General features: G+C 41.7%; 1 protein-coding gene across 24 annotated transcripts in view; it reads left to right on the top strand.

The window, feature by feature from the left end:
* Positions 1-24,123, top strand: part of NRXN2 (neurexin 2) — an 845,479-nt gene that overhangs the window by 739,355 nt on the left and 82,001 nt on the right. For all 24 annotated transcript variants that reach the window (XM_077287299.1, XM_077287320.1, XM_077287316.1 and 21 more), the window contains one exon: positions 9,585-9,907. In XM_077287299.1, coding sequence (XP_077143414.1) covers positions 9,585-9,907 — 323 coding nt within the window. The remainder of the gene's footprint in view (positions 1-9,584; positions 9,908-24,123) is intronic.

Genomic DNA, 24,123 nt, shown 5'->3' with positions numbered 1-24,123 from the left:
TCATATTTTATTAAGACACATTAAAAACAATACATAACGTATCGGTGAGGTCAGTAGTAAGAGATACCAAGAAAGGGGAGAGCTATTAATATACAATATCACCCATGAAAAACAATGAATTGATATTGGCCCATATATTTAAAAATAATAGATATAGGGTATATTATATGGCTATAGTGTGATAGCAATGTCAATAAAATAAGCATTATCACAACAACCCTATAGTATGGTGAACAAACAATTATATGGTATAATGAATGATGATATTAAATAAATGAATATGCATAGCTTAAAACATCACAAATCATAAATTATATAGGGGTTTAATAATCACAAATGACAAGAAAAAAGGAAGGGAATGCATTCAGTATTTCAAACCGAAACCCATAAATATGACCTATATAGTTCAAAATGAATAATATTCAAAGCAAAGTGCTAGATTTATCCAGGGTGTGTAAGATAAGCACTCCCCACACTGCCCCGACACTCGTTTGGCCTTGTTACTTTCTCAAGGGGATGTGCTATGATGTAATGTCCTGCCCGTTTATATATCCCAGCAAATGGCACAATTAAGCAGCACATGACTAATGCGTGCAGCACCATATTGGTAAAACTGCCGCCATCATTAAGTCGCGTGCATGTCGGATTCAATATGACCCTGTGACGTCCATGACATGCACAACGCATTATAGATGGCTGGTGCAGAATGCCACTGCGCTTATACTCACTGCGCATGCGAACATCGGCAGCCATTTTTTAGTATTGTTTTACATATGGCCCAATATTGTTTATTTGTTTTCCATGGGTGATATTGTATAATGATAGCTCCCCCCTTTCTTGGTTCCTCTTACTACTGACCTCACAGATGTGTTATGTAATGTTTTTAACAAATTTTTTTTATAGTCGGTGGCTTATGGTTACTCCATCCTTCTCTTTATGTATAGATCCATATGAGGATTATATATATATATATATATATATATATATATATATATATATATATATATATATATATATATATATATATGTGTGTGTGTGTACATAATTAGTCCATTAATAAGTAGAATAACACATTCAGAAATGATAACACAAAAACCTATCCGGAAAATAATTCAAGACAGGCCACACGAATGTATAGTTACAATTGTAAATTTTATTATAACAAAAAATGGTAAAAACCTCAACCATAAATACACATAGTATGGAAAGTACCTCCGATCTACCACAGGTCTAATGAAAACCCATATAAATATCTACATGTCGATATAAGTATATTTCTTTCAACATGACATTAAATGGCTATCTACCATATAAATCAACAAAAGTAGCGGCAAGTAATATCACAAGAGACTACAAATAAAGTGCACGGTGCATACATATAGCTATAAACAACTACCGTTGTAACAGAGGCAGTCAGTGACCGTTACCAGGGCTGTACCCCTGATTATACACAATCACCTATGTGAGGCAAATATTAGATGACCCATAAAAGTATCTACATGTCGCTATAAGTGCATTCCTTTCAGCATGCCATTAAATGGCTATCTACCATATAAATCGACAGAGTAGCGGCAGATAATATCACAGAAGGCTACAAGTAAAGTGCATGGTGCATACTTATAACTATGAACAACTATCGTTGTAACAGAGGCAGTCAATGACCAATATCAAGGGTGTGCGTACGCCCCTGGAAGAAGAATATTCATCGAAACGCGCGTAGGGGTTCCCAGGTCTCGTGTCACCCATTCTGGTAAATATACCTGAGGTCTTTTGTAACGGTGCTGCTGAGTATTCCACCATGTTTAGGTATACGAGTTGAGCATATCAGTATGATTTCATGTCAGGGTTTTCCTCGGCAATGGTTCAGTAGCGGCTCATTTAACATTTCCTTCACATAGGTGATCCTGTATATTTAGGTGCACACCCTTGATATCGGTCATATATATATACACACACACACACACACATATACACTGCTCAAAAAACTAAAGGGAACACTAAAATACCACATTGTAGATATCACTGAATGAAATATTTCAGTTACAGATCTTTATTCATTCTGGATTTGGAATGATACTCAAAATCAAACTGGAAAATCACATTACAGGCTGATCCAACTTCAGTGGAAATGCCTCAAGACAAGGAAATGATGTTCTGTTGTGTGCGTGGCCTCCACGTGCCTGTATGACCTCTCTACAATGCCTGGGCATGTTCCTGATGAGGCAGCGGATGGTCTCCTGAGGGATCTCCTCCCAGACCTGGACTAAAGCATCCGTCAACTCCTGGACAGTCTGTGGTGCAACGTGACATTGGTGGATGGTGCGAGACATGATGTCCCAGATGTGTTTAATCGGATTCTGGTCATGGGAACGGGAGGGCCAGTCCATAGCTTCAATGCCTTCATCTTGCAGGAACTGCTGACACACTCCAGCCACATGAGGTCTGGCATTGTCCTGCATTATGGGGAACCCAGGGCCAACCGCACCAGCATATGGTCTCACATGGGGTCTGAGGATCTCATCTCGGTACCTAATGGCAGTCAGGCTACCTCTGGCGAGCACATGGAGGGTTGTGCGGCCCTCAAAAGAAATGCCACCCCACACCATTACTGACCCACGGCCAGACCAATCATGCTGAAGGATGTTGCAGGTAGCAGATCGCTCTCCATGGCGTCTCCAGACTCTGTCACATCTGTCACATGTGCTGAGTGTGAACCTGCTTTCATCTATGCAGAGCACAGGGCGCCAGTGGTGAATTTGCCAATCCTGGTGTTCTGTGGCAAATGCCAAGCGTCCTGCATGGTGTTGGGCTGTGAGCACAACCCCCATCTGTGGACGTCGGGCACTCAGACCATCCTCATGGAGTTAGTTTCTAACCGTTTGTGCAGACACATGCACATTTGTGGCCTGCTGAAGGTCATTTTGCAGGGCTCTGGCATTGCTCCTCCTGTTCCTCCTTGCACAAAGGCTGAGGTAACGGTCCTGCTGCTGGGGTATTGCCCTCCTATGGCCCCCTTCACGTCTTCTGGTGTACTGGCTTGTCTCCTGGTAGCGCCTCCAGTCTCTGGACACTACACTGACAGACACAGTAAACCTTCTTGCCACAGCTCGCATTGATGTGCCATCCTGGATGAGCTGCACTACCTGAGCCACTTGTGTGGGTTGTAGAGTCCGTCTCATGCTACCACGAGTGTGAAAGCACAGCCAACATTCAAAATGACCAAAACATCAGCCAGAAAGCATTGGTAGTGAGATGTGGTCCGCACCCACAGAACCACTCCTTTATTGAGGGTGTCTTGATAATTGCCAATAATTTCCATCTGTTGTCTGTTCCATTTGCACAACAGCATGTGAAATTGATTATCAATCAGTGTTGCTTCCTAAGTGGACAGTTTGATTTCACAGAAGTTTGATTTACTTGGAGTTCTATTCTGTTGTAAGTGTCCCCTTATTTTTTTGAGCAATGTGTATATATATATATATATATATATATATATATATATATATATATATATATATATATATATATATATATATATATATATATACATACTAGATGGTGGCCCAATTATACCGCATCGGGTATTCTAGAATATGTATGTCCACGTAGTATATTGCCCAGCCACGTAGTATATTGCCCAGCGACGTAGTATATCGCCCAGCGACTTAGTATATTGCCCAGTGATGTAGTATATTGCCAAGTGACGTAGTATACAGCACAGAACCACGTAATATATTGCCCAGCCACATAGTATATTGGGCAGTCACGTAGTATATTGCCCAGCCACGTAGTATATTGCCCAGCCATGTATGTCACAGGTTAAAAAAATAAACATATACTCACCTTCCGCAGGCGCGATGTAGTTGTCGCCTGTGTGGGGTGCAGGCGGCAGCTTCCGGTCCCAGGGTGTGATGACGTCGCGGTCACGTGACCGTGACGTCATGGCAGGTCCTTCTCCCAGACCATCCTTGCCACCAGAACGTGCCGCTTGCATGGACCAGCCGGAGCATCGCAAGGAGCGGGAAAGGCGGCGGAAGGTGTGTATCTAATGATTTTTTATTTTTTTATTATTTTTAACATTAGATATTTTTACTATTGACGCTGCATAGGCTGCGTCAATAGTAAAAACTTTGTCACACAGGGTTAATAGCGGCGGTAACGGAGTGCGTTACCCGCGGCATAACGCGGTCCGTTACCGCCGGCATTAACCCTGTGTGAGTGGTGACCGGAGGGGTGTATGCGGGCACCGGGCACTGAGTGCGGGGAGTAAGGAGCGGCCATTTTCTTCCAGATTGTGCGCGTCGCTGATTGGTCGTGGGCGTTTTGCCACGACCAATCAGCGATTTGGATTCCATGACAGACAGAGGCCGCGACCAATGAATATCCGTGACAGACAGAAGGACAGACAGACAGACAGAAAGACGGAAGTGACCCTTAGACAATTATATAGTAGATATATACACTCACTGGCCACTTTATTAGGTACACCTGTCCAACTTCTTGTTAACACTTAATTTCTAATCAGCCAATCACATGGCGGCAACTCAGTGCATTTAGGCATGTAGACATGGTCAAGACAATCTCCTGCAGTTCAAACCGAGCATCAGTATGGGGAAGAAAGGTGATTTGAGTGCCTTTGAACGTGGCATGGTTGTTGGTGCCAGAAGGGCTGGTCTGAGTATTTCAGAAACTGCTGATCTACTGGGATTTTCACGCACAACCATCTCTAGGGTTTACAGAGAATGGTCCGAAAAAGAAAAAAAATCCAGTGAGCGGCAGTTCTGTGGGCGGAAATGCCTTGTTGATGCCAGAGGTCAGAGGAGAATGGGCAGACTGGTTCGAGCTGATAGAAAGGCAACAGTGACTCAAATCGCCACCCGTTACAACCAAGGTAGGCCTAAGAGCATCTCTGAACGCACAGTGCGTCGAACTTTGAGGCAGATGGGCTACAGCAGCAGAAGACCACACCGGGTACCACTCCTTTCAGCTAAGAACAGGAAACTGAGGCTACAATTTGTACAAGCTCATCGAAATTGGACAGTAGAAGATTGGAAAAACGTTGCTTGGTCTGATGAGTCTCGATTTCTGCTGCGACATTCGGATGGTAGGGTCAGAATTTGGCGTAAACAACATGAAAGCATGGATCCATCCTGCCTTGTATGGAGCATCTTTGGGATGTGAAGCCGACAAATCTGCGGCAACTGTGTGATGCCATCATGTCAATATGGACCAAAATCTCTGAGGAATGCTTCCAGCACCTTGTTGAATCTATGCCACGAAGAATTGAGGCAGTTCTGAAGGCAAAAGGGGTCCAACCCGTTACTAGCATGGTGTACCTAATAAAGTGGCCGGTGAGTGTATATACACACACACACATACAGCAGATTTTCTGATTGATCATAACTGCAGAACACCTCCAAATTTTGCACAATTTTGTCATAGGTCAAAACAAAGTTTAGCGACAAGGCAGTAAATAAATCTAAATTGCAATTTATATTAATATTAAGGTTATATAAAGATCATTTAGAATTAAATCTTTCAGCAAATGTGAAAAGACTCTGCATTCTGCTCCATACTCTAACCGAACAGTTAAAGCGTCCTGATAATATTTGCTCAGTTATTGTCCAGAGAATTATTATTCCACTTGAATGAGAACATATTTCATTTGAATCAAATGCTACATTAAGTCAGTGTGAAGCAATCTGCCAGCTGCTGATGAACTACATCTCCCATGGTGCTGGCAACAGCTGGGGTGCTGAATATGACCCATCTGAGTTAAATTTATCCAAGACATATAGTGTGTGCAATGGTGGTAGCGTCATCCAGAAGAACTACACAGATCAGTGCTTCTCCAATATATGAGCTGCGACGCCAAGGTCCGGTGACCCATTTGTAATGTTGTCCAATTAATATTAGAATCATTTTACATAAAACAGTACTGGTTCCAGATAGATGATACCACACATCAACAGTACCATGTAATATAATAGTACAAGAAGATTCATGTGTGGTGTAAGGATGACAAGTGTTAGTAAATATACAATATAATATTTTTCAGAGCTTACAGTATGTAGTTTCTTAATGGGGTCTTATGATCTTTTATTTTTAGGAGCACGCCGCTCCGCTGCCTCCGGGCTTGCTGCTTGCCGCGTAATGCGTGCTCTTGAATGATTGACATTTGAACCAGTGGCATGGCTGCGCTTGTGACCTGAACTGTGTAGTCTCTGATGCTGCAAGCAGAGGCAGTTTTTTTTCTGCAATATCAAATTAGCTCAGGAGGACTGAAGCAGGCTGCATCCATAGATCAAAAAAGAGCTAGCACTCTATATAGAGGAAGTTGTCCACTACTTGGACTTGTCATAACCCTCACTTGGCCCTCATAAAATAATAAAGCTTATATTGACCTCCTGTACTGGCACTGTTCCCGCGGTGTCGGCACTCGTTCTCCCTGGAGCTCCCATGCTGTTATTGTTACACTTGACCCCGGTGCCCAATCGGCTCTGGCGTCACTGTCCACGCTTCCTGTCGAATTTAATATGAAGCGGAAGCCAGGGATCAGCTGCAGCCCGGACTCTGTTTATGGTCGATTTGGCTGAAGGCGGAGTCAGTAACGCCTACGCTGATCAGGCGCCGGCATCACATGTCCCAACAGCCGCACTCTACCCCCCGGGACAGCGAGTGCCGACACCGCTGGAACTTCGCCAGCATGGGAGGGGAGTATAAGCTTTATTATTTTATGGGGGACAAAAATTTTGATCAGGAAGGGTTTGTCCTCATAGCGGACAACCCCTTTAAAGAGATTGTAAGCAATGGATTGCTTGCCTAGGACATTGGCCACCGCTGATAGACTGTAGAAGTGGCGGGTATCCTTTACAATGAATAGTAATGGCGAGAATAAAAAAAATTCTGCATTCATGAGAACAGAGGATTTTTTTTAAGGTATTCTCCCCTAAAAGTATTCTTCTAGGAAAGAACTTTTTTATTTGATGATTTAAACGTCAAAATGTTAGCATACAGCACCAATGGCTCCAGTCCTCGTGTAGTCCACTGTGCCAAGGACGCCCTATCTACAAATAATCATGTGGTGAATGTCTTCATCTTGGCCACATCAAACTCTGGAAACTCCATAATTCCAATTAAGTTATCCTAAAATCTTAAGGGGGTTAACTAAGACCAGGATATTGATGACCTAAGGTGAGCTCATCAATATCAGATTGATGGGGGTCTGACACCTGGCACCCCCCACTGATCAGCTTTAAGCCCCCGGAGGTAATCAGGGTATGGATCCAGAACAGTGCCATACATTCTGTGGTGGCCATTCTCGGGTACTGCAGCTTGGCTCCTATTCGCGTAAAAAGCTGAGCTGCAGTACCTGAGTTGTGATGTTCTGACTGTCTACATATTGCAGGTACAAAACCTGCAAACTGTTGATCAGTGGGGGATCCAGGTGACCTATTGACCTATCTTAAGGACAGGTCATCAATCAATAGAATAGTCCTGGACAACCCCTTTAAAAAGTATTTCATGACTGTAATTGAGAAATTAAAGGTAATTAATTACAGTTGATGAACGTTCATTAGATGAGGTGATGACAACACATGGAGAACAACAGCCGGCATGCAGGTGAAGGATAAAGTTTCACCGTCGCAGCCATTGTAACGGCGTACAGATGTAGCAGAGCTCAATGTGTCATTTAATCCTTCTGTATAGTGAAAGAATAGGAAAGCACAGCTTGCGAATTGCCCCTCCTTTGCCTTCTGCTCTGGGCCAATTTAGCTGTGAACCATAGAGTTTAGTAATCTGAGGCCGGCCAGTTACGAGGGTTAAGCCTATTTGTGAGGTTGTAACACTATGCCTCGAATAAGTCACCTGCCAGCTCACAGATGGTGGGCACAGCGGTGAAGTGGGTATGCGTGCAGTAGAAGTCCAGTCATACGTATTATCATACAAGCAGACATTATTAATACAATTATTTTGATTATTATACTGTTTTGCTTTGGTAGGTTTACTTGCAGTCCTATGTAAAAATCAACAATTTGTAGTGCTAAACAACAAACTGTGACACTGAACACGTAGGCAGAGACCTGTCAATCCAGGACAGCGGGCGGGGAGAATCCACCAGGGACCTGCCTGTCAATAAACTAAGTTTTTTCTGACACGCCACAGCTCACGTTCCCGTTAACACTCCTCCATCTGCAAAAATAATTTTGGATACCAAATCTGGTAATTTTTAAGAGATGTCCACTTGTACCCAAAAGTCTCAAAATTTCCATAGAGACAAGTTTCTTGCATTAGTAATCAAGAAGATCGAAATTTTTGAAAAATCAAATTCACCAAATTAAGTGAATTTTTCCCAAAAATTTGATTTGCGATGAATAATTTCACCGTTAATCACAGCTACTTCTATAATCCTGAAAAGGCCTGAGGTCTCCTAGGACTGTATTTCACCTCTTTCAAGCCTGAGTAAAGACAAAGTGGCCTGCACATGCAGTACATGACTATGGGTAAATGCATGGTAATTGTTCCTCACTCCTGTTTTGTCACACACAATATCTATACAATATATTTAGAGTTTTGGGGGATTTTTTCTTTTGGCTTTCTATTTCTATTGTTACTTTGTGATTGAGCGGTTATATCCTCTCACTAAACAGATACAGTACAAAATGGCTGCTGCATTTCTTGCTTCAGCTTTTATGCATTTATATATTTGGCAGTGCTATACTGTGTGATGTTATAGCTGAAAGGTATTATGAGGAAGCCTGTCCAGTCACGCCTGAGGTCATATGAGCCTTCTCTGCCTCATGCAATCTTCTGCAATGTGTAAAATTGCGGAGGGCATTTTTGTCGATATGCACCAACTGAATTGAAAATTCTTCACATTTACAAAGTCCAGCAAATTTCCAAAAAGTTGTGCACATATTCAGTTTGTACTGAATCGATTTGTCATTATTATGGTAACTTGATCGATGGAGATAATGGATAGATTTATTGGTTATTGATGATCAATTATCATTGGAATTAGAACTGAGAGATATTGGCCAATGAAGAAATGTGGTTTGGGCAAATCATTCTTAATAGTGATGAGCGAATGTGCTGGGACAAGGTGTTATCTGAGCATGCTCGGGTGCTAACCGAGTGTCTTCGGCGTGCTCGAAAAATATGTTCGAGTCCCCACGGCTGCATGTCTCACAGCTGTTAAACAGCCACTCCATGCATGTGTTGCTGCTGTCAAACAGCCGTGACACATGCAGCCACGGGAACTCCGACATATTTTCTATTTTATTATTCTGGAATGCTCTGTAGATGTTTTCATAATGAACACCACAAAATGTTGGATATTTTCTACTAACGGTACATTTATATTTGCTTACTAAAACATATACATAATAATACATTCAAAATAGACACAAAAAAAGAAAGAAAACACAAACAGAACACACTTACCCTCTTTTTCCCATTATTTTGCCGTTGACATGTAATTTATTAATTAACAGATGTTTATTGCCCATACAATAGAGAAGAACCTTTGAATATGTCTTATCAGTTGCAATAGAACTTGATGAACCTCCCTTCTCACTAACCAGGTCGGCAGCTCACCATCTTCAACAGCCAGGCGGTCATCAAGGTTGGAGGAAAGGACCAGGGACGTCCGTTCCAGGGTCAGATATCGGGCTTGTATTACAATGGCCTAAAAGTGCTGTCCCTCGCTGCAGAGAGTGACCCCAATGTCAGGACAGAAGGCAATCTAATGCTTGTTGGTGAAGTTCCATCAGTCATGACCACAGAGACTACAGCCACCACACTACTGGCTGACATGTCTACCACCATAATGGAGACAACCACAACCATGGCCACCACTACCACAAGAAAAGGGAGATCCCCGACTATGAGAGACAGCATCACACAGGTAAGAGCAAGATGACATGCAAAGTCAAGTGTATCAGCATGGAACTGAATTGTGGAGATTCCTGGGTGGTGGTAGATGCCATTTGGCAATTTCCTTCTTTGCCCACTGTAATCCAGCCTGGTTTACAACTTTTTCATATGAACAACACAACGTCCATATAGTGCTTAACAGGGTTTTCTACATTAATGTATCTTCAAAGTTACCTTAGGGTAGGGATGAGCAATTAGATTCATGCTGCCCTTGTTTGTCATCCAGTTAGGTCCTACGTTGAAGTAGGTCTTCACATCTGGAGCACCCCTTGGCATCATGACATCACGTGAGGCCTACTACCACAACATCATGACATTGCAGTGCACTCAAGATGCCAAGTCATAGATGACCAGCAAAGAAGACCGGCTTCCATTAAGGACGTTAATGTCAATTAATGGATATCAAATTGCTCACCTCTACTTAAAGGTGTTATACAAGACTGAATTAGTTTTTACTTTGAGCCCAAAAAATGAACAGTTAGGTAGTTGTTAACAAGTCAGTAGACTACCTGTCTATTCTATCCAGCGCTAGCTCAGATCAGTCACCAACCACTTCTGCTGGCAATTCAGCTGCTCCACATCTTCTGTGCTGCTCTGCTGATGTCATGCTGATTGACTGCTGGCTTCCTGCAGTTAAGCAGAGTGGAGCCAGCTGTCAATCAGCATGACATGGGCAGTCGCGCCTCATCAACAGAGCAGAGCTGCTCTTCTTCTTCTGTGCTGCTCTGCCGAAGGGCGTGACTGACGACATCATGCGATTGCCTGCTGGATCCCTGCAGTTAAGCAGCAGGGAGCCAGCTATCAATCAGCATGACATAAGCAGTCAAACCTAGTCAACAGAGCAGAGCTGCTCAGTAGACGTGATGTCAACAGAAGCCGAAAAATCGTCAGCAGGAGCGATCGCTGACTGCTCTGAAGCGCCAGAGATCAGTGCACAACAGACAGGAGCTTAACAACTATCTGCCTGTTAGTTCTTAGGTCCACAGTAAAAAAAAAAATAATATAGTTCTGGATAACTCTAAGTGTCTGTACTGATGAATTTATAGAAATTTTCTATTTAAAAGTGGCAAACCCCTGTGAAGACATAAATGACTGAAAATCATATAAAAAAGATAATTAAATATAAATACATATATATATATATATTTAACAAAGCAGAAGATATGTTACTGAAATGCATTTATGAAGCAAACTAAGCATTGAATGGCCATATGGCGCTTACTATCCTGGGTAATGGTATGCAATTTGTATCAATATCAATTAAAAGAAATTGAGCAAACATATGGAAAATCTACGGTTTTATGTATGTGAGCTGTCATATTTAGGACAATTATTTATAAGAAAGGAAATGTCATAAGAAAAGGAAACGGGGTGAATAATTTGCAATTCTGAATTGAACTCTCAATACTCGTTCATTTTCCTGTCTGCTTTCCACCTTTGCTGTGTGATGGATATAAAGTCACGACGAACATTAAAGGAAAAGCAAGTAATAAATATTTTGAAACATTCAATTCTTTTGTTAGTAATCAGAGGTTAAAATGACAAATTGCCTCTAAAAAAAAATAGTTACAAATTATGTGTCGCGGCTGCCAATCACAATCCGCAATAATTTTGTTATTAGCGCAAGTAAGAAAAGGAACTACATTTTGATTGGCTGTTATAAAGCCCTGGAAAAACTATGGGCTTCCAGAAAACAGGAAGAACTTGGTGACAACGATGCTGATGTTTTTCTCAAAGGTGACCTGTAACTTAAACCCATAAAATATCAACGCAGGAATAAGATTTATAAAATAATTTTGCATGTAGAGCCTGTCAGAGGCATTCTTTTTTGTACTTAAATGCGTCTACATTTGGCTAAAAATAATTTTTTACAATTCGTTCCATTAAACATTTTGCAGTTTGCCTTCTGCAGCTTCTCTGTTTCGTTGTCAGTTGTTAAGAACCACATGAAAGTGACAGTTGAGCTGTACTTTGATGTGGTCATAGATAAGCTAAAAGGAGCTCAAAAGAAAAAAGGTGAGAGACCTAAACTCTCCTGTCAGAACGAGCTTGCTGACGGATTCTCTACTAACTACACCTTACATTTTCAGTTCTCACTATGTGTAAACATAGGGTGGCATAGATTTAAAGAAACAGCGTTAACCATTTTCATTTTCTACACTTCACAGTTCAATACTGTATTTCAAAGTATAAACTACTCTTTTCAATAGCACAGTATTTTTAGGTCAATCTGTGCTGATTGCTTCTTACTATTTTGTTATAGTGCTCAAAGCTCTGGTTTTCATAGTATATAGTCCCCTGTCTAAACATAAAGCAATCATTAATTCGGCCATCACTAGAGGGGGCTAATGAGCTCCCCGCATACAGTGTTACCACTCAGGTCTATGTATAAGTAGTATGCAGGTAGTTCTTTAGCTCCCTCTTGTGGTTGTAGATTTCTGTGCAGGAGATATTTATGGGGGAAAAAAAAAGAGTTTCTGTTGCTATGATAGTAGAATATAAGTAGCTGTCAAAGTCTTTCCTGAAAGCACAGGATGTCGGCACTCAATTTCCATTGCTGGAGGAGTCAATTTTTCCTCATCTGTATGACTGTAATTTGACACAGGTTGAATGTAGTCTAGATAACTGGAGATATTTATAGAAAATATCTCATTCCCTTACTCCTCCTCTCTGTCTAATAGCTCAATTCAGGTTTACATGAACTAAAGGAGAAATGTGACAGATTGGATCCTCGGAAATCCAAGCTCTCTCAAGCCCTTTAGTTTAATGCTGCCATACTATATGGCAGAAACGTAGACCCTGCACTAGAAATGAGCAAATCTCTCGAAATTTAATTCTACCAAATTCGATTTGGTCCCAATGAATTTGGTTGGAATCGAAATTCCCCCGATTGTCGTGAGCAGGGGAATTAAAAAATCAAAGAGGTTGTCTAGGATTTTAACATTGATGGCCTATCCTTGGGATAAGCCATTAATGTCTGATCTGTGGGGGTGCGACACCTGGCGTCCTCGCCGGTCAGCTTTTTCCAGAGTCGGCAGTGCCCGGAACTGCTCAGTTATGGAGCGGAACAACACAGCTTCATCAACTGGATAGTGGCCGGGGCCAGGTACAGCACTATTCGCCTCTTATTCAAATCAATTAGTCATAGATGTGCAATTTCTGGCCGCAGCCACTATTTTGTCGATGGAGCTCGGTAACTGAGCAATTCCGCCCAACAATGGGAACAGCTGATTGGCGAGGGTGCCGGATGTCGCACCATCATTGATCAGACATTGATGACCTATCCCAAGGAGAGTCCATCAGTGTTAGAGTCCTGGACAGCCCCTTTAAAAAAAAAAGCTCATACTTACTTTCCTTCACCTGTTCTTACTCTACCTCAGCTCCACACTGGTCTTCTGTTCTCCACTCCATTCCAGTACCAAGGTCAATGATTGTCCTCACTCTGTCATGTGGAGGCAATACACATCACGGTCATCATTGCCCCTCCATTTAGCTATGTGAGGCCAATCACAGACATTAGATTGACCTCATTTAGCCACATAACCATTTGAGGCCAATCCCTGGCTCCAGCACCAGATTGGAGTGACGGGAAACCAGCGTGGCACGGAGGACTTGGGAGCTTCAGTTTTATATTTTTTTCATTTTCATGTTAACATTTTGTTGGATTTGTTCAAATTGAATCCCCAAAAATTTAGGTTTTGACAATTTTGAATTTTTTGGGGCAAATTGAATATGAATTTAATTCCATACAAAACTATTTGCTCAGCTCTTGATTGACGCTACATGACGTGCATCATTTTATTGACGCTCCACCCTGCTGTTACGGTAACCTTCTTGAACATCGGAGGACCTTCCTCAGACTGTTGAATTCTAGGCTGAAGAGCGGGTGGACGCTAGCCGGTAGCAGTTGCACTAGGTGTGGCCATGTAATCCTTGGTAGACTTGACTTAGACTCTGACATCACAGTCTGGGCGTACTACAGATCCGGCGTGCCGGTGACTGCGACATGAAGAAATTCTGCACGTATGGTAAAATGGAAAAAAATTTTTTAGAGATAGTGATGAGCGAACCTGCTGGGATAAGGAGTTATCCGAGAGCTCGAAAAAATATGTTCGAATCCCCGCGGCTGTTCAACAGTCACATCACATGTAGGAATTGCTGAACAAACCGGTAATCCCTGCATGTGTTGTGCCTGTCGAACAGCCGCGAGGCATGCAGGTGCGGGGACTCAAACATATTTTTTCGAGCATGCCAAAGACACTTGGTTAGCACCGGAGCATGCTCGGATAACACCTTTTCCCAGCACATTCACTCAAGAGTCATCACTAGTTAGAGATGATGATTTACCAATGAGATCTATGACAGGAGTTACCTAACGTTATGACCTTATTGTGCAATGACAATCGGGACATTCTTATATTCTGTATACATTGTATTGTAAAGCAAAAAATGCACTATTTCGTCTGCAACCCGGGGTATTTCAATCTTGCAAGTAAATGAAAATTATCTTTGTATAATAAAAATGAATGTAACTTCTAAATTTATTTAGCATTTCAATTTAAGATCTTTTTTTGCTTTCACTAAACTTTAAAAATGGCAACTTATGAATTTACTGACCTAATACTGAAAATACAAATGACTGTATATTCGAGTACAAGTTGCCGTCATTCTACTAATTTTCTGTTCGCACAAACTAAACATTTCTGCATCTATGGTTATTTTTTTTGGGGGGACAAAGTGCTCACTTCAACAACATGTGACTAGAATAGTCACCAAGGGTGGTTTGCACGTTAATGACCAGGCCAATTTTTACAATTCTGACCACTGTCCCTTTATGAGGTTATAACTCTGGAACGCTTCAACGGATCCCGGTGATTCTGACATTGTTTTCTCGTGACATATTGTACTTCATGATAGTGGTAAAATTTCTTTGATATTACCTGCGTTTATTTGTGAAAAAAATGGAAATTTGCCGAAAATTTTGAAAATTTCGCAATTTTCCAACTTTGGGTATTTATGCAATTAAATCACAGAGATATGTCACACAAAATACTTAAGTAACATTTCCCACATGTCTACTTTACATCAGCACAATTTTGGAACCAAAATTTTTTTTGTTAGGGAGTTATAAGTGTTAAAATTTGACCAGCAATTTCTCATTTTTACAACACCATTTTTTTTTAGGGACCACATCTCATTTGAAGTCATTTTGAGGGGTCTATATGATAGAAAATAACCAAGTGTGACACCATTCTAAAAACTACACCCCTCAAGGTGCTCAAAACCACATTCAAGAAGTTTATTAACCCTTCAGGTGTTTCACAGGAATTTTTGGAATGTTTAAATAAAAATGAACATTTAACTTTTTTTCACAAAACATTTACTTCAGCTCCAATTTGTTTTATTTTACCAAGGGTAACAGGAGAAAATGGACCCGAAAAGTTGTTGTACAATTTGTCCTGAGTACGCCGATACCCCATATGTGGGGGTGTAAACCACTGTTTGGGCGCATGGCAGAGCTCGGAAGCGAAGGAGCGCCATTTGACTTTTCAATGCAAAATTGATTGGAATTGAGATGGGACACCATGTTGCGTTTGGAGAGCCCCTGATGTGCCTAAACATTTAAACCCCCCACAAGTGACACCATTTTGGAAAGTAGACCCCCTAAGGAACTTATCTAGATGTGTGGTGAGCATTTTGACCCATTAAGTGATTCACAGAAGTTTATAATGCAGAGCCGTAAAAATAAAAAATCATATTTTTTCACAAAAATGATCTTTTCGCCCCCAATTTTGTATTTTTCCAAGGGTAACAGGAGAAATTGGACCCCAAAAGTTGTTGTCCAATGTGTCCTGAGTATGCTGATACCCCATATGTTGGGGTAAACCCCTGTGTGTGCGCACGGGAGAGCTCGGAAGCGAAGGAGCACTGTTTTACTTTTTCAAAGCAGAATTGGCTGGAATTGAGATCGGACACCATGTCGCGTTTGGAGAGCCCCTGATGTGCCTGAACAGTGGAAACCCCCCAATTATAACTGAAACCCTAATCCAAACACATCCCAAACCCTAATCCAAACACATCCCTAACCCTAATCCCAACGGTAACCTAACCACACCCCTAACCCTGACACACCACTAACCCTAATCCCAACCCTATTCCCAACTGTAAATGAAATCCAAACCCTAACCCTAACTTTAGCCTTAACCCTAGCCCCAGCCCTAACCCTAACACTAGTCCTAACCCTAACCCTAGCCCTAACCCTAACGGGAAAATGGAAATAAATACATTTTTTAAATTTTTTAATTTTTCGCTAACTAAGGGGGTGATGAAGGGGGGGTTTGATTTACTTTTATAGCTGTTTTTTTAGCGGATTTTTATGATTGGCAGCCGTCACACACTGAAAGACGCTTTTTATTGCAAAAAATATTTTTTGCGTTACCACATTTTGAGAGCTATAATTTTTCCATATTTTGGTCCACAGAGTCATGTGAGGTGTTGTTTTTTTGACACGTTGACATTTTTATTGATAACATTTTCGGGCACATAACATTTTTTGATCGCTTTTTATTCCGATTTTTGTGAGGCAGAATGACCAAAAAACAGCTATTCATGAATTTCTTTTGGGGGAGGCGTTTATACCGTTCCACGTTTTGTAAAATGGATAAAGCATTTTTATTCTTCGGGTCAGTACGATTACAGCGATACCTCATTTTTATCATTTTTTTTATGTTTTGGTGCTTTATTCTGAGGACTATAACTTTTTTATTTTTTCTTTGATGATGCTGTATTGCAGCTCGTTTTTTGTGGGACAAGATGACGTTTTCAGCAGTACCATGGTTATTTATATCGGTCTTTTTGATCGCGTGTTATTCCACTTTTTGATTGGCGGTATGATAATAAAGCGTTTTTTGTCTCTTTTTTTTTTTTTTTTTTTTACAGTGTTCACTGAAGGGTTAACTAGTGGGACAGTTTTATAGGTCGGGTCATTACGGACGCGGCGATACTAAATAGGTGTACTTTTATTGTTTTTTTATTTAGATAATGAAATGTATTTATAGGAACAATATTTTTTTTTTTACACTATAACATTGCCCCAGGGGGCATCATGTTATAGTGTAAGATCGCTGATCTAACACTTTTCTGTGCACTGTGTCAGATCGGCGATCTGACGTGCACAGCTCCAGGCTTCCCGGCGCCTGCTCTGAGCAGGCGCTGTGAAGCCGCCTCCCTGCAGGACCCAGATGCCGTGGCCATTTTGGATCCAGGCCTGCTGCAGGGAGGAGGAGGTAAGAGACCCTCAGAGCAACGCGATCACATCGCGTTGCTCCGGGGGTCTCAGGGAAGCCCGCAGGGAGCCCCCCTCCCTGCGCGATGCTTCCCTATAATGCCGGAACACTGCGATCATGTTTGATCACAGTGTGCTGGGGGTTAATGTGCCGGGGGCGGTCCGTGACCGCTCCTGGCACATAGTGCCGGATGTCTGCTGCGATAGGCAGCTGACACCCGGCCGCGATCGGCCGCGTTCCCTGCGTGAGCGCGGCCGATTGCATATGACGTACTATCCCGTCGGTGGTCATGCGGGCCCACCCCACCTCGACGGGATAGTACGTCCAATGTCAGAAAGGGGTTAAAAAATAAAGTGAATCATAACCCAGAGCAGATCCAAAAGATAGAAAAGATAGAAATCTTTCCAGTAGGGTCTTTTTCATTTTTTTTTTCCACTCCTAAAATTTGGCTTATAAACACTGATACAAAATAATGAATGGGCTGAATACGACTAAGAGATACTATGTGTTGGATCCATTTCGGTCATATATGTAGTAAATACAGGAATTATTCACAATTACATGTTGTTGAGACGCATGAATATTGTAGTAACTGTTTTGTAGGAATCTAGACAACTATTTGGTACATTTCTTGAACATTGTAGGAAAGCAGAGGACTGAGACAGGGATAAATTCTATGGGCAGGACGGTGGCACAGAGGTTTGTAGGCGCAGGTGCTTCTCACAAAATTAAAATATCATAAAAAGTTAATTTATTTCAGTTCTTCAATACAAAAAGTGAAACTCATATTATATGGAGTCATTACAAACAGAGTGATCTATTTCAAGTGTTTGTTTCTGTTAATGTTGATGATTATGGCTTACAGCCAATGAAAATCCAAAAGTCATTATCTCAGTAAATTAGAATAATTAACAAAAACACCTGCAAAGGCTTCCTAAGTATTTAGAAAGGTCCCTTGGTCTGTTTCAGTAGCTACACAATCATGGGGAAGACTGCTGACTTGACAGCTGTCCAGAAGGTGTCATTGACACACACCACAAGGAGGGGAAGCCACAAAAGGTCATTGCTAAAGAAGCTGGTTGTTCAGAGTGTTGTATCCAAGCATATTAATGGAAAGTTGAATGGAAGGAAAAAGTGGGGTAGAAAAAGGTGCAAAAACAACTAGGATAAGCACAGCCTTGAAAAGATTGTTAAGAAAAGACCATTCAAAAATTTGGGAGAGAATCACAAGGACTGGACTGCTGCTTGAGTCATTGCTTCAAGAGCCACCACACACAGACATATCCAGGACATGGGCTACAAGTGTCGCATTTTTTGTGTCAAGCCACTCATGACCATTAGACAACGCCAGAAGCGTCTTACCTGGGCGAAGGAGAAAAATAACTGGACTGTTGCTCAGTGGTCCAAGGTGATGTTTTCAGATGAAAGTAAATTTTGCATTTCATTTGAAAATCAAGGTCCCAGAGTCTGAAGGAAGAATGGAGAGACCACAATCCAAGCTGCTTGACGTCTAGTGTGAAGTTTCCACAATCAGTGATGGTTTGGGGAGCCATGTCATCTGCTGGTGTAGGTCCACTGTGTTTTATCAAGACCAAAGTCAGCATAGCCAAGAAATTGTAGAGCGCTTCATGCTTCCCTCTGCCGACAAGCTTTTTGGAGATGGAAATTTCATTTACCAGCAGGACTTGGCACCTGTCCACACTGCCAAAAGTACCAATACCTGGTTTACAAACAGCAGTATCACTGTGCTTGATTGGTCAGCAAACTCGCCTGACCTTAACCCCATAGAGAATCTATGGGGTATTGTCAAAAAGAAGATGAGACACCAGACCCAACAATGCAGACAAGCTGAAGGCTGCTATCAAAGCAACCTGGGCTTCCATAACACCTCAGCAGTGCCACAGGCTGATCACCTCCATGCCACGCCGCATTGATGCAGTAATTGATGCAAAAGGAGCCCCGACCAAGTATTGAGCACATTAACTGAACATACATTTCAGTAGGCCAACATTTTGGACTTTAAAATCATTTTTCAAGCTGGTATTATAAAGTATTCTAATTTCCTGAGATAATGATGTTTGGGTTTTCATTGGCTGTAAGCCATAATCATCAACATTTACAGACAGAAACACGTGAAATAGATCACTCTGTTTGTAATCCTCATTTCTTTGTGTTCTGTGTATCGGAGACGTCAAAAGCAGCAAGTCTACACTCACTAGCTCAGAGACAACTGATCACTACAGATGGAACTTGCAGAAGGTGAAAAAAATGCAACATTCAACATCAGCGGCCATTTTCGCAGAGGCCACCGCATTGCAGCACTGAAAATGCAGGGGTTTCACAAAATGTCAGCGTAGCCCCTGCACCACAAGCACCGCCAAATACTGCCACACCAGTCTGGGATGGGAGTAATATCATTGCCCTGCAGCGTCAGACCACTGAACACCCCCTCTTCCCAGCCCAGGGCCGGAAAAATCGCCCAACTCCTGCTGCCACCACACTCCTGGTAAGTACATTCCGACTATGACGCACCCCTATTTTCCCCCCAAAGTACGTCTCATAGTCCGAAAAATACAGTAAATTCTCTGAGTTTGCCCTGTAACTCTGCTGTTTGTGGCATCCTGCTAATGTGAACTGGTTCCTGCTGGTGCAGATTCTTTACAATCCCTCTGTTTGATCCCACAGGAACATTTTTAGCGACAGCAGAAAAGTTTTATGCCATTTATATAATTCAAAGAGAAACTTTTGTTTCAAATGAGTCTTGTCACCTGCAGACCAAAATTAACATTTTAGTACAGTTTACCCAGCAAAAAACAGCCGGGAATGGGGCTGAAAAGTGTTCGTTCGGGCCACAAGCCAGAAGACAAAGGTTGTCACTACCCTTATGACACTAAGGAGGAATGGAGTAGTCTTGGGCACGGAGCACCCCACAGTGAACTGTAACAAACAAATCTTACATTGAAGATATTGTCCTTTCCGATCGTGTCATCCAATTGTCCTTAGTTATATCTCCAGCTGTTTTGCTTTGTACTCACATTTGCTTATTATTAATACATTTTATAACATCACAGCAGTAATTTGTAGACTTGAAATGACTGCAGATTACGGCAACGATCCACTAGAAAACAAAACGACAAACACAATGGCTGAAGACATCAACGTTATATGGTCTGTCAGATGTATTAAGCAGCCAAAGCCTATTCTGTTCAGTGCACGGCTGCAGAAACCATAAGAGCTGCCGCGTCGGCTCCCCGTAGGGCCACCACCACCAGCAAATATTCCTATAATCTGTATACCCTAAATAGGCTCTCATCTCTATTTGAAAACATTACTTAATATATTTATATTATATATTTTTACAGGTGAAATTAAGTTCTTTCTTTCTTGTACAGAGCTCAAATACCCTACTTCTCTTTATACAGTTATATGAAAAAGTTTTGGCACCCCTATTAATCTTAAGCTTAATGTTTTCTAAAAATTGTTTTTTTTGCAACAGCTATTTCAGTTTCATATATCTAATAACTGTTGGACACAGTAATGTTTCTGCCTTGAAATGAGGTTTATTGTACTAACAGAAAATGTGCAATCTGCATTCAAACAAAATTTGACAGGTGCATAAGTATGGGCACCTCACCAGAAAAGTGACTAATATTTAGTAGATCCTCCTTTTGCAAAAATAACAGCCTCTAGTCGCTTCCTGTAGCTTTTAATGAGTTCCTGGATCCTGGATGAAGGTATTTTTGACCATTCCTCTTTACAAAACAATTCCAGTTCAGTTAAGTTTGATGGTCGCCGAGCATGGACAGCCCTCTTCAAGTGATCCCACAGATGTTCAATGATATTCAGGTCTGGGGACTGGGATGGCCATTCCAGAACAGTGTAATTGTTCCTCTGCATGAATGCCTGAGTAGATTTGGAGCGGTGTTTTGGATCATTGTCTTGCTGAAAGATCCATCCCCTGCGTAACTTCAACTTTGTCAATGACTCATGAACATTATTGTCAAGAATCTGCTGATACTGAGAGGAATCCATGCGTCCCTCAACTTTAACAAGATTCCCGGTGCCGGCATTGGCCACACAGACCCAAAGCATGATGGAACCTCCACCAAATTTTACTGTGGGTAGCAAGTGTCTTTCTTGGAATGCTGTGTTTTTTTTGCTGCCATTCATAACGCCTTTTTGTATGACCAAACAACTCAATCTTGGTTTCATCAGTCCACAGGACCTTCTTCCAAAAAGAAATTGGCTTCTCCAAATGTGCTTTTGCATACCTCAGCCGACTCTGTTTGTGGCGTGCTTGCAGAAACGGCTTCTTTCGCATCACTCTCCCATACAGCTTCTCCTTGTGCAAAGTGTGTTGTATAGTTGACCGATGCACAGTGACACCATCTGCAGCAAGTTGATGCTGCAGCTCTCTGGAGATGGTCTGAGGATTGTCCTTGACTGATCTCACCATTCTTCTCTGCCTTTCTGATGTTTTTCTTGGCCTGCCACTTCTGGCCTTAACAAGAACTGTACCTGTGTTCTTCCATTTCCTTACTATGTTCCTCACAGTGGAAATTGACAGGTTAAATCTCTTAGACAGCTTTTTGTATCCTTCCCCTGAACAACTATGTTGAATAATCTTTGTTTTCAGATCATTTGACAGTTGTTTTGAGGAGCCCATGATGCCACTCTTCAGAGGAGATTCAAACAGGAGAACAACTTGCAAGTGGCCACTTTAAGTAGCTTTTCTCATGATTGCATACACCTGGCTATGAAGTTCAAAGCTCAATGAGGTTACAAAACAAAAAAAAGTGCTTTAGTAAGTCAGTAAAAAGTAGGTAGGAGTATTTAAAACAAGAAAATGATAAGGGTGCCCATACTTATGCACCTGTGAAATTTTGTTTGAATGCAGATTGCACATTTTCTGTTAGTACAATAAACCTCATTTCAAGGCAGAAACATTACTGTGTCCAACAGTTATTAGATATATGAAACTGAAATAGCTGTTGCAAAAAAAACAATTTTTATAAAACATTAAGCTTAAGATTAATAGGAGTGCCCAAACTTTTTCATATAACTGTATATAGGTATAAAGGGAATCTGTCAACAGGATTTCACCTCCCCCAAACAAGTTATATGTACATGTAGCTCTTTTACAGACAAGTCCAGGAATACTTTTTCATGACCAGTCCATTCCTCTATTACTGAGAAATCAGAGTCTGAATTGTTGTGCAAATGAGACTGAAGGGCTATGGTAGATCCGAACCCAACATCACTCCAGCTCTATTCCCCGCTCAGCGTCACCTTTTCCTGCCTGACTGACAACCTCTATATTGTGTGACTTTGGGCAAAGGAGCCAACAATTAAGCAGGAGGCAGTGCTAGGCAGCGATTAGAGCTGGAGTGGCACAAACTTCTGATCTACCATATTCCTTCAGCCTCATTTACATATCAATTAAAACCCTGATTTACCAGTAGCAGAGGAACGGACAGGCCATGTGAAGGTATTGCTGGACTTGTCCTTCAAAGATCTAGACAAAGGGGGGGAAAGGGTGACAAAAATGTGAATTATAAATTAATGTTTAATTTTTAATTCACATTTTCTTCCCCCTTTTCCCCCTTTGTCTATCCTACCTCAGTTTTGTAAATTGTCCTATGAGATCTGATTTTGTTCTGTCTTTCAAAGATCTACATGCACATATAAATAATTTGGGGTGTAAAATACTGCTGACAGGTACCCTTTAATGGGAATCAGTCAGTCCCGAAACGCATTTTAAACTAACCACACAGCCATGTAGAAACCTTAACCCCCATAAAATTCAATTCTTAAGTTTATTAATATGTCTCTCCATTCTGCTGAAAATCTTCATTAAACTATTATACTGATTAAGGTGCTTGGTGCATCTTTGGCATGGCCAGGTTTCTAACGGCATCTTCCCACCCCTCCAGATTTGACATGACTCTGCCTCACTCCATGGTGAATGTCAGCCCTGTTTTGCCTGGAGCAAGTGCTGTCTAAAGAGAAAATTCGGACATGCGCTCATACATGAGTGCCGGAGCGCGCTCTTGCACACAGTCGTCTTTCCTCTGTGCTGCGGCCGCTCGCTGCACGTGTAAAGGGACGGATTAGGAGAAGGCTGCGTGCCAATGCATGCCCGAGGGCAAGCCAGTGCTGTCAATCAATAAAGGGGATGCAAAATCAGGGGGTGGAACGGTGCACTGAACACCCTTAATAGCATATTTGATTTTCAGCAGAACGGAAGGGCAGAGTAATAAAGTAAATAATAAATTCCAGTTACCTACAGCTATTACTAGTGTGAGATCCAAACCTGTGGATGCAGCCACTGATCATGGAGCTTCACTGATCAGTAAATTCGTTACTTGTTATTCATAAACTTGTTAATACTTTATATCCTACATTGTGCACAAAATAATCGCGACACTTTAAGGCTGGGGTCACACGACAGTATTTTCTCTCATCCGAGAAAACCGGGTAAATTATGCTAGTCACACTCTGATCAGAGTTTGATCGTAGTGTGATCCAATGTTCTCAGAGGAAAAGATGGAAAAAAAAAATAGTTTCTCCATCTTTTCCATTCCGTCAGTCTCTGAAAATCGGACTGTACTCAGATGTCGTCCAAGTCAAGTCCCATATTTTCCACGGAATCGTTGAGTTAGCTGAGTGCGATCTCATAGTCAGGTCCAACTCGGGCATCGCTGTGACTCTTTCCTTGGACAGTCATGGTAGGAGAAAAATAATCGGATATGTGCACGGCCCCAATGGTCCAAATATGATCCGATGTTTTGTTGGATCGCACTCGGATCAAAAATACGGTCATGTGCATAAAGAAAGAAAACCATAAAGGATGAGCAAGTCAATGTCGAACTCCTTACTCCGAATCAGCCTTTGGCCAGCA

The sequence above is a fragment of the Ranitomeya variabilis genome, chromosome 2 (genome assembly GCF_051348905.1).
Source record: "Ranitomeya variabilis isolate aRanVar5 chromosome 2, aRanVar5.hap1, whole genome shotgun sequence".
Classification (NCBI taxonomy): domain Eukaryota; kingdom Metazoa; phylum Chordata; class Amphibia; order Anura; family Dendrobatidae; genus Ranitomeya; species Ranitomeya variabilis.
Note: the sequence above shows the minus strand (reverse complement) of the source record. Positions and strands in the feature narration are given on the sequence as shown.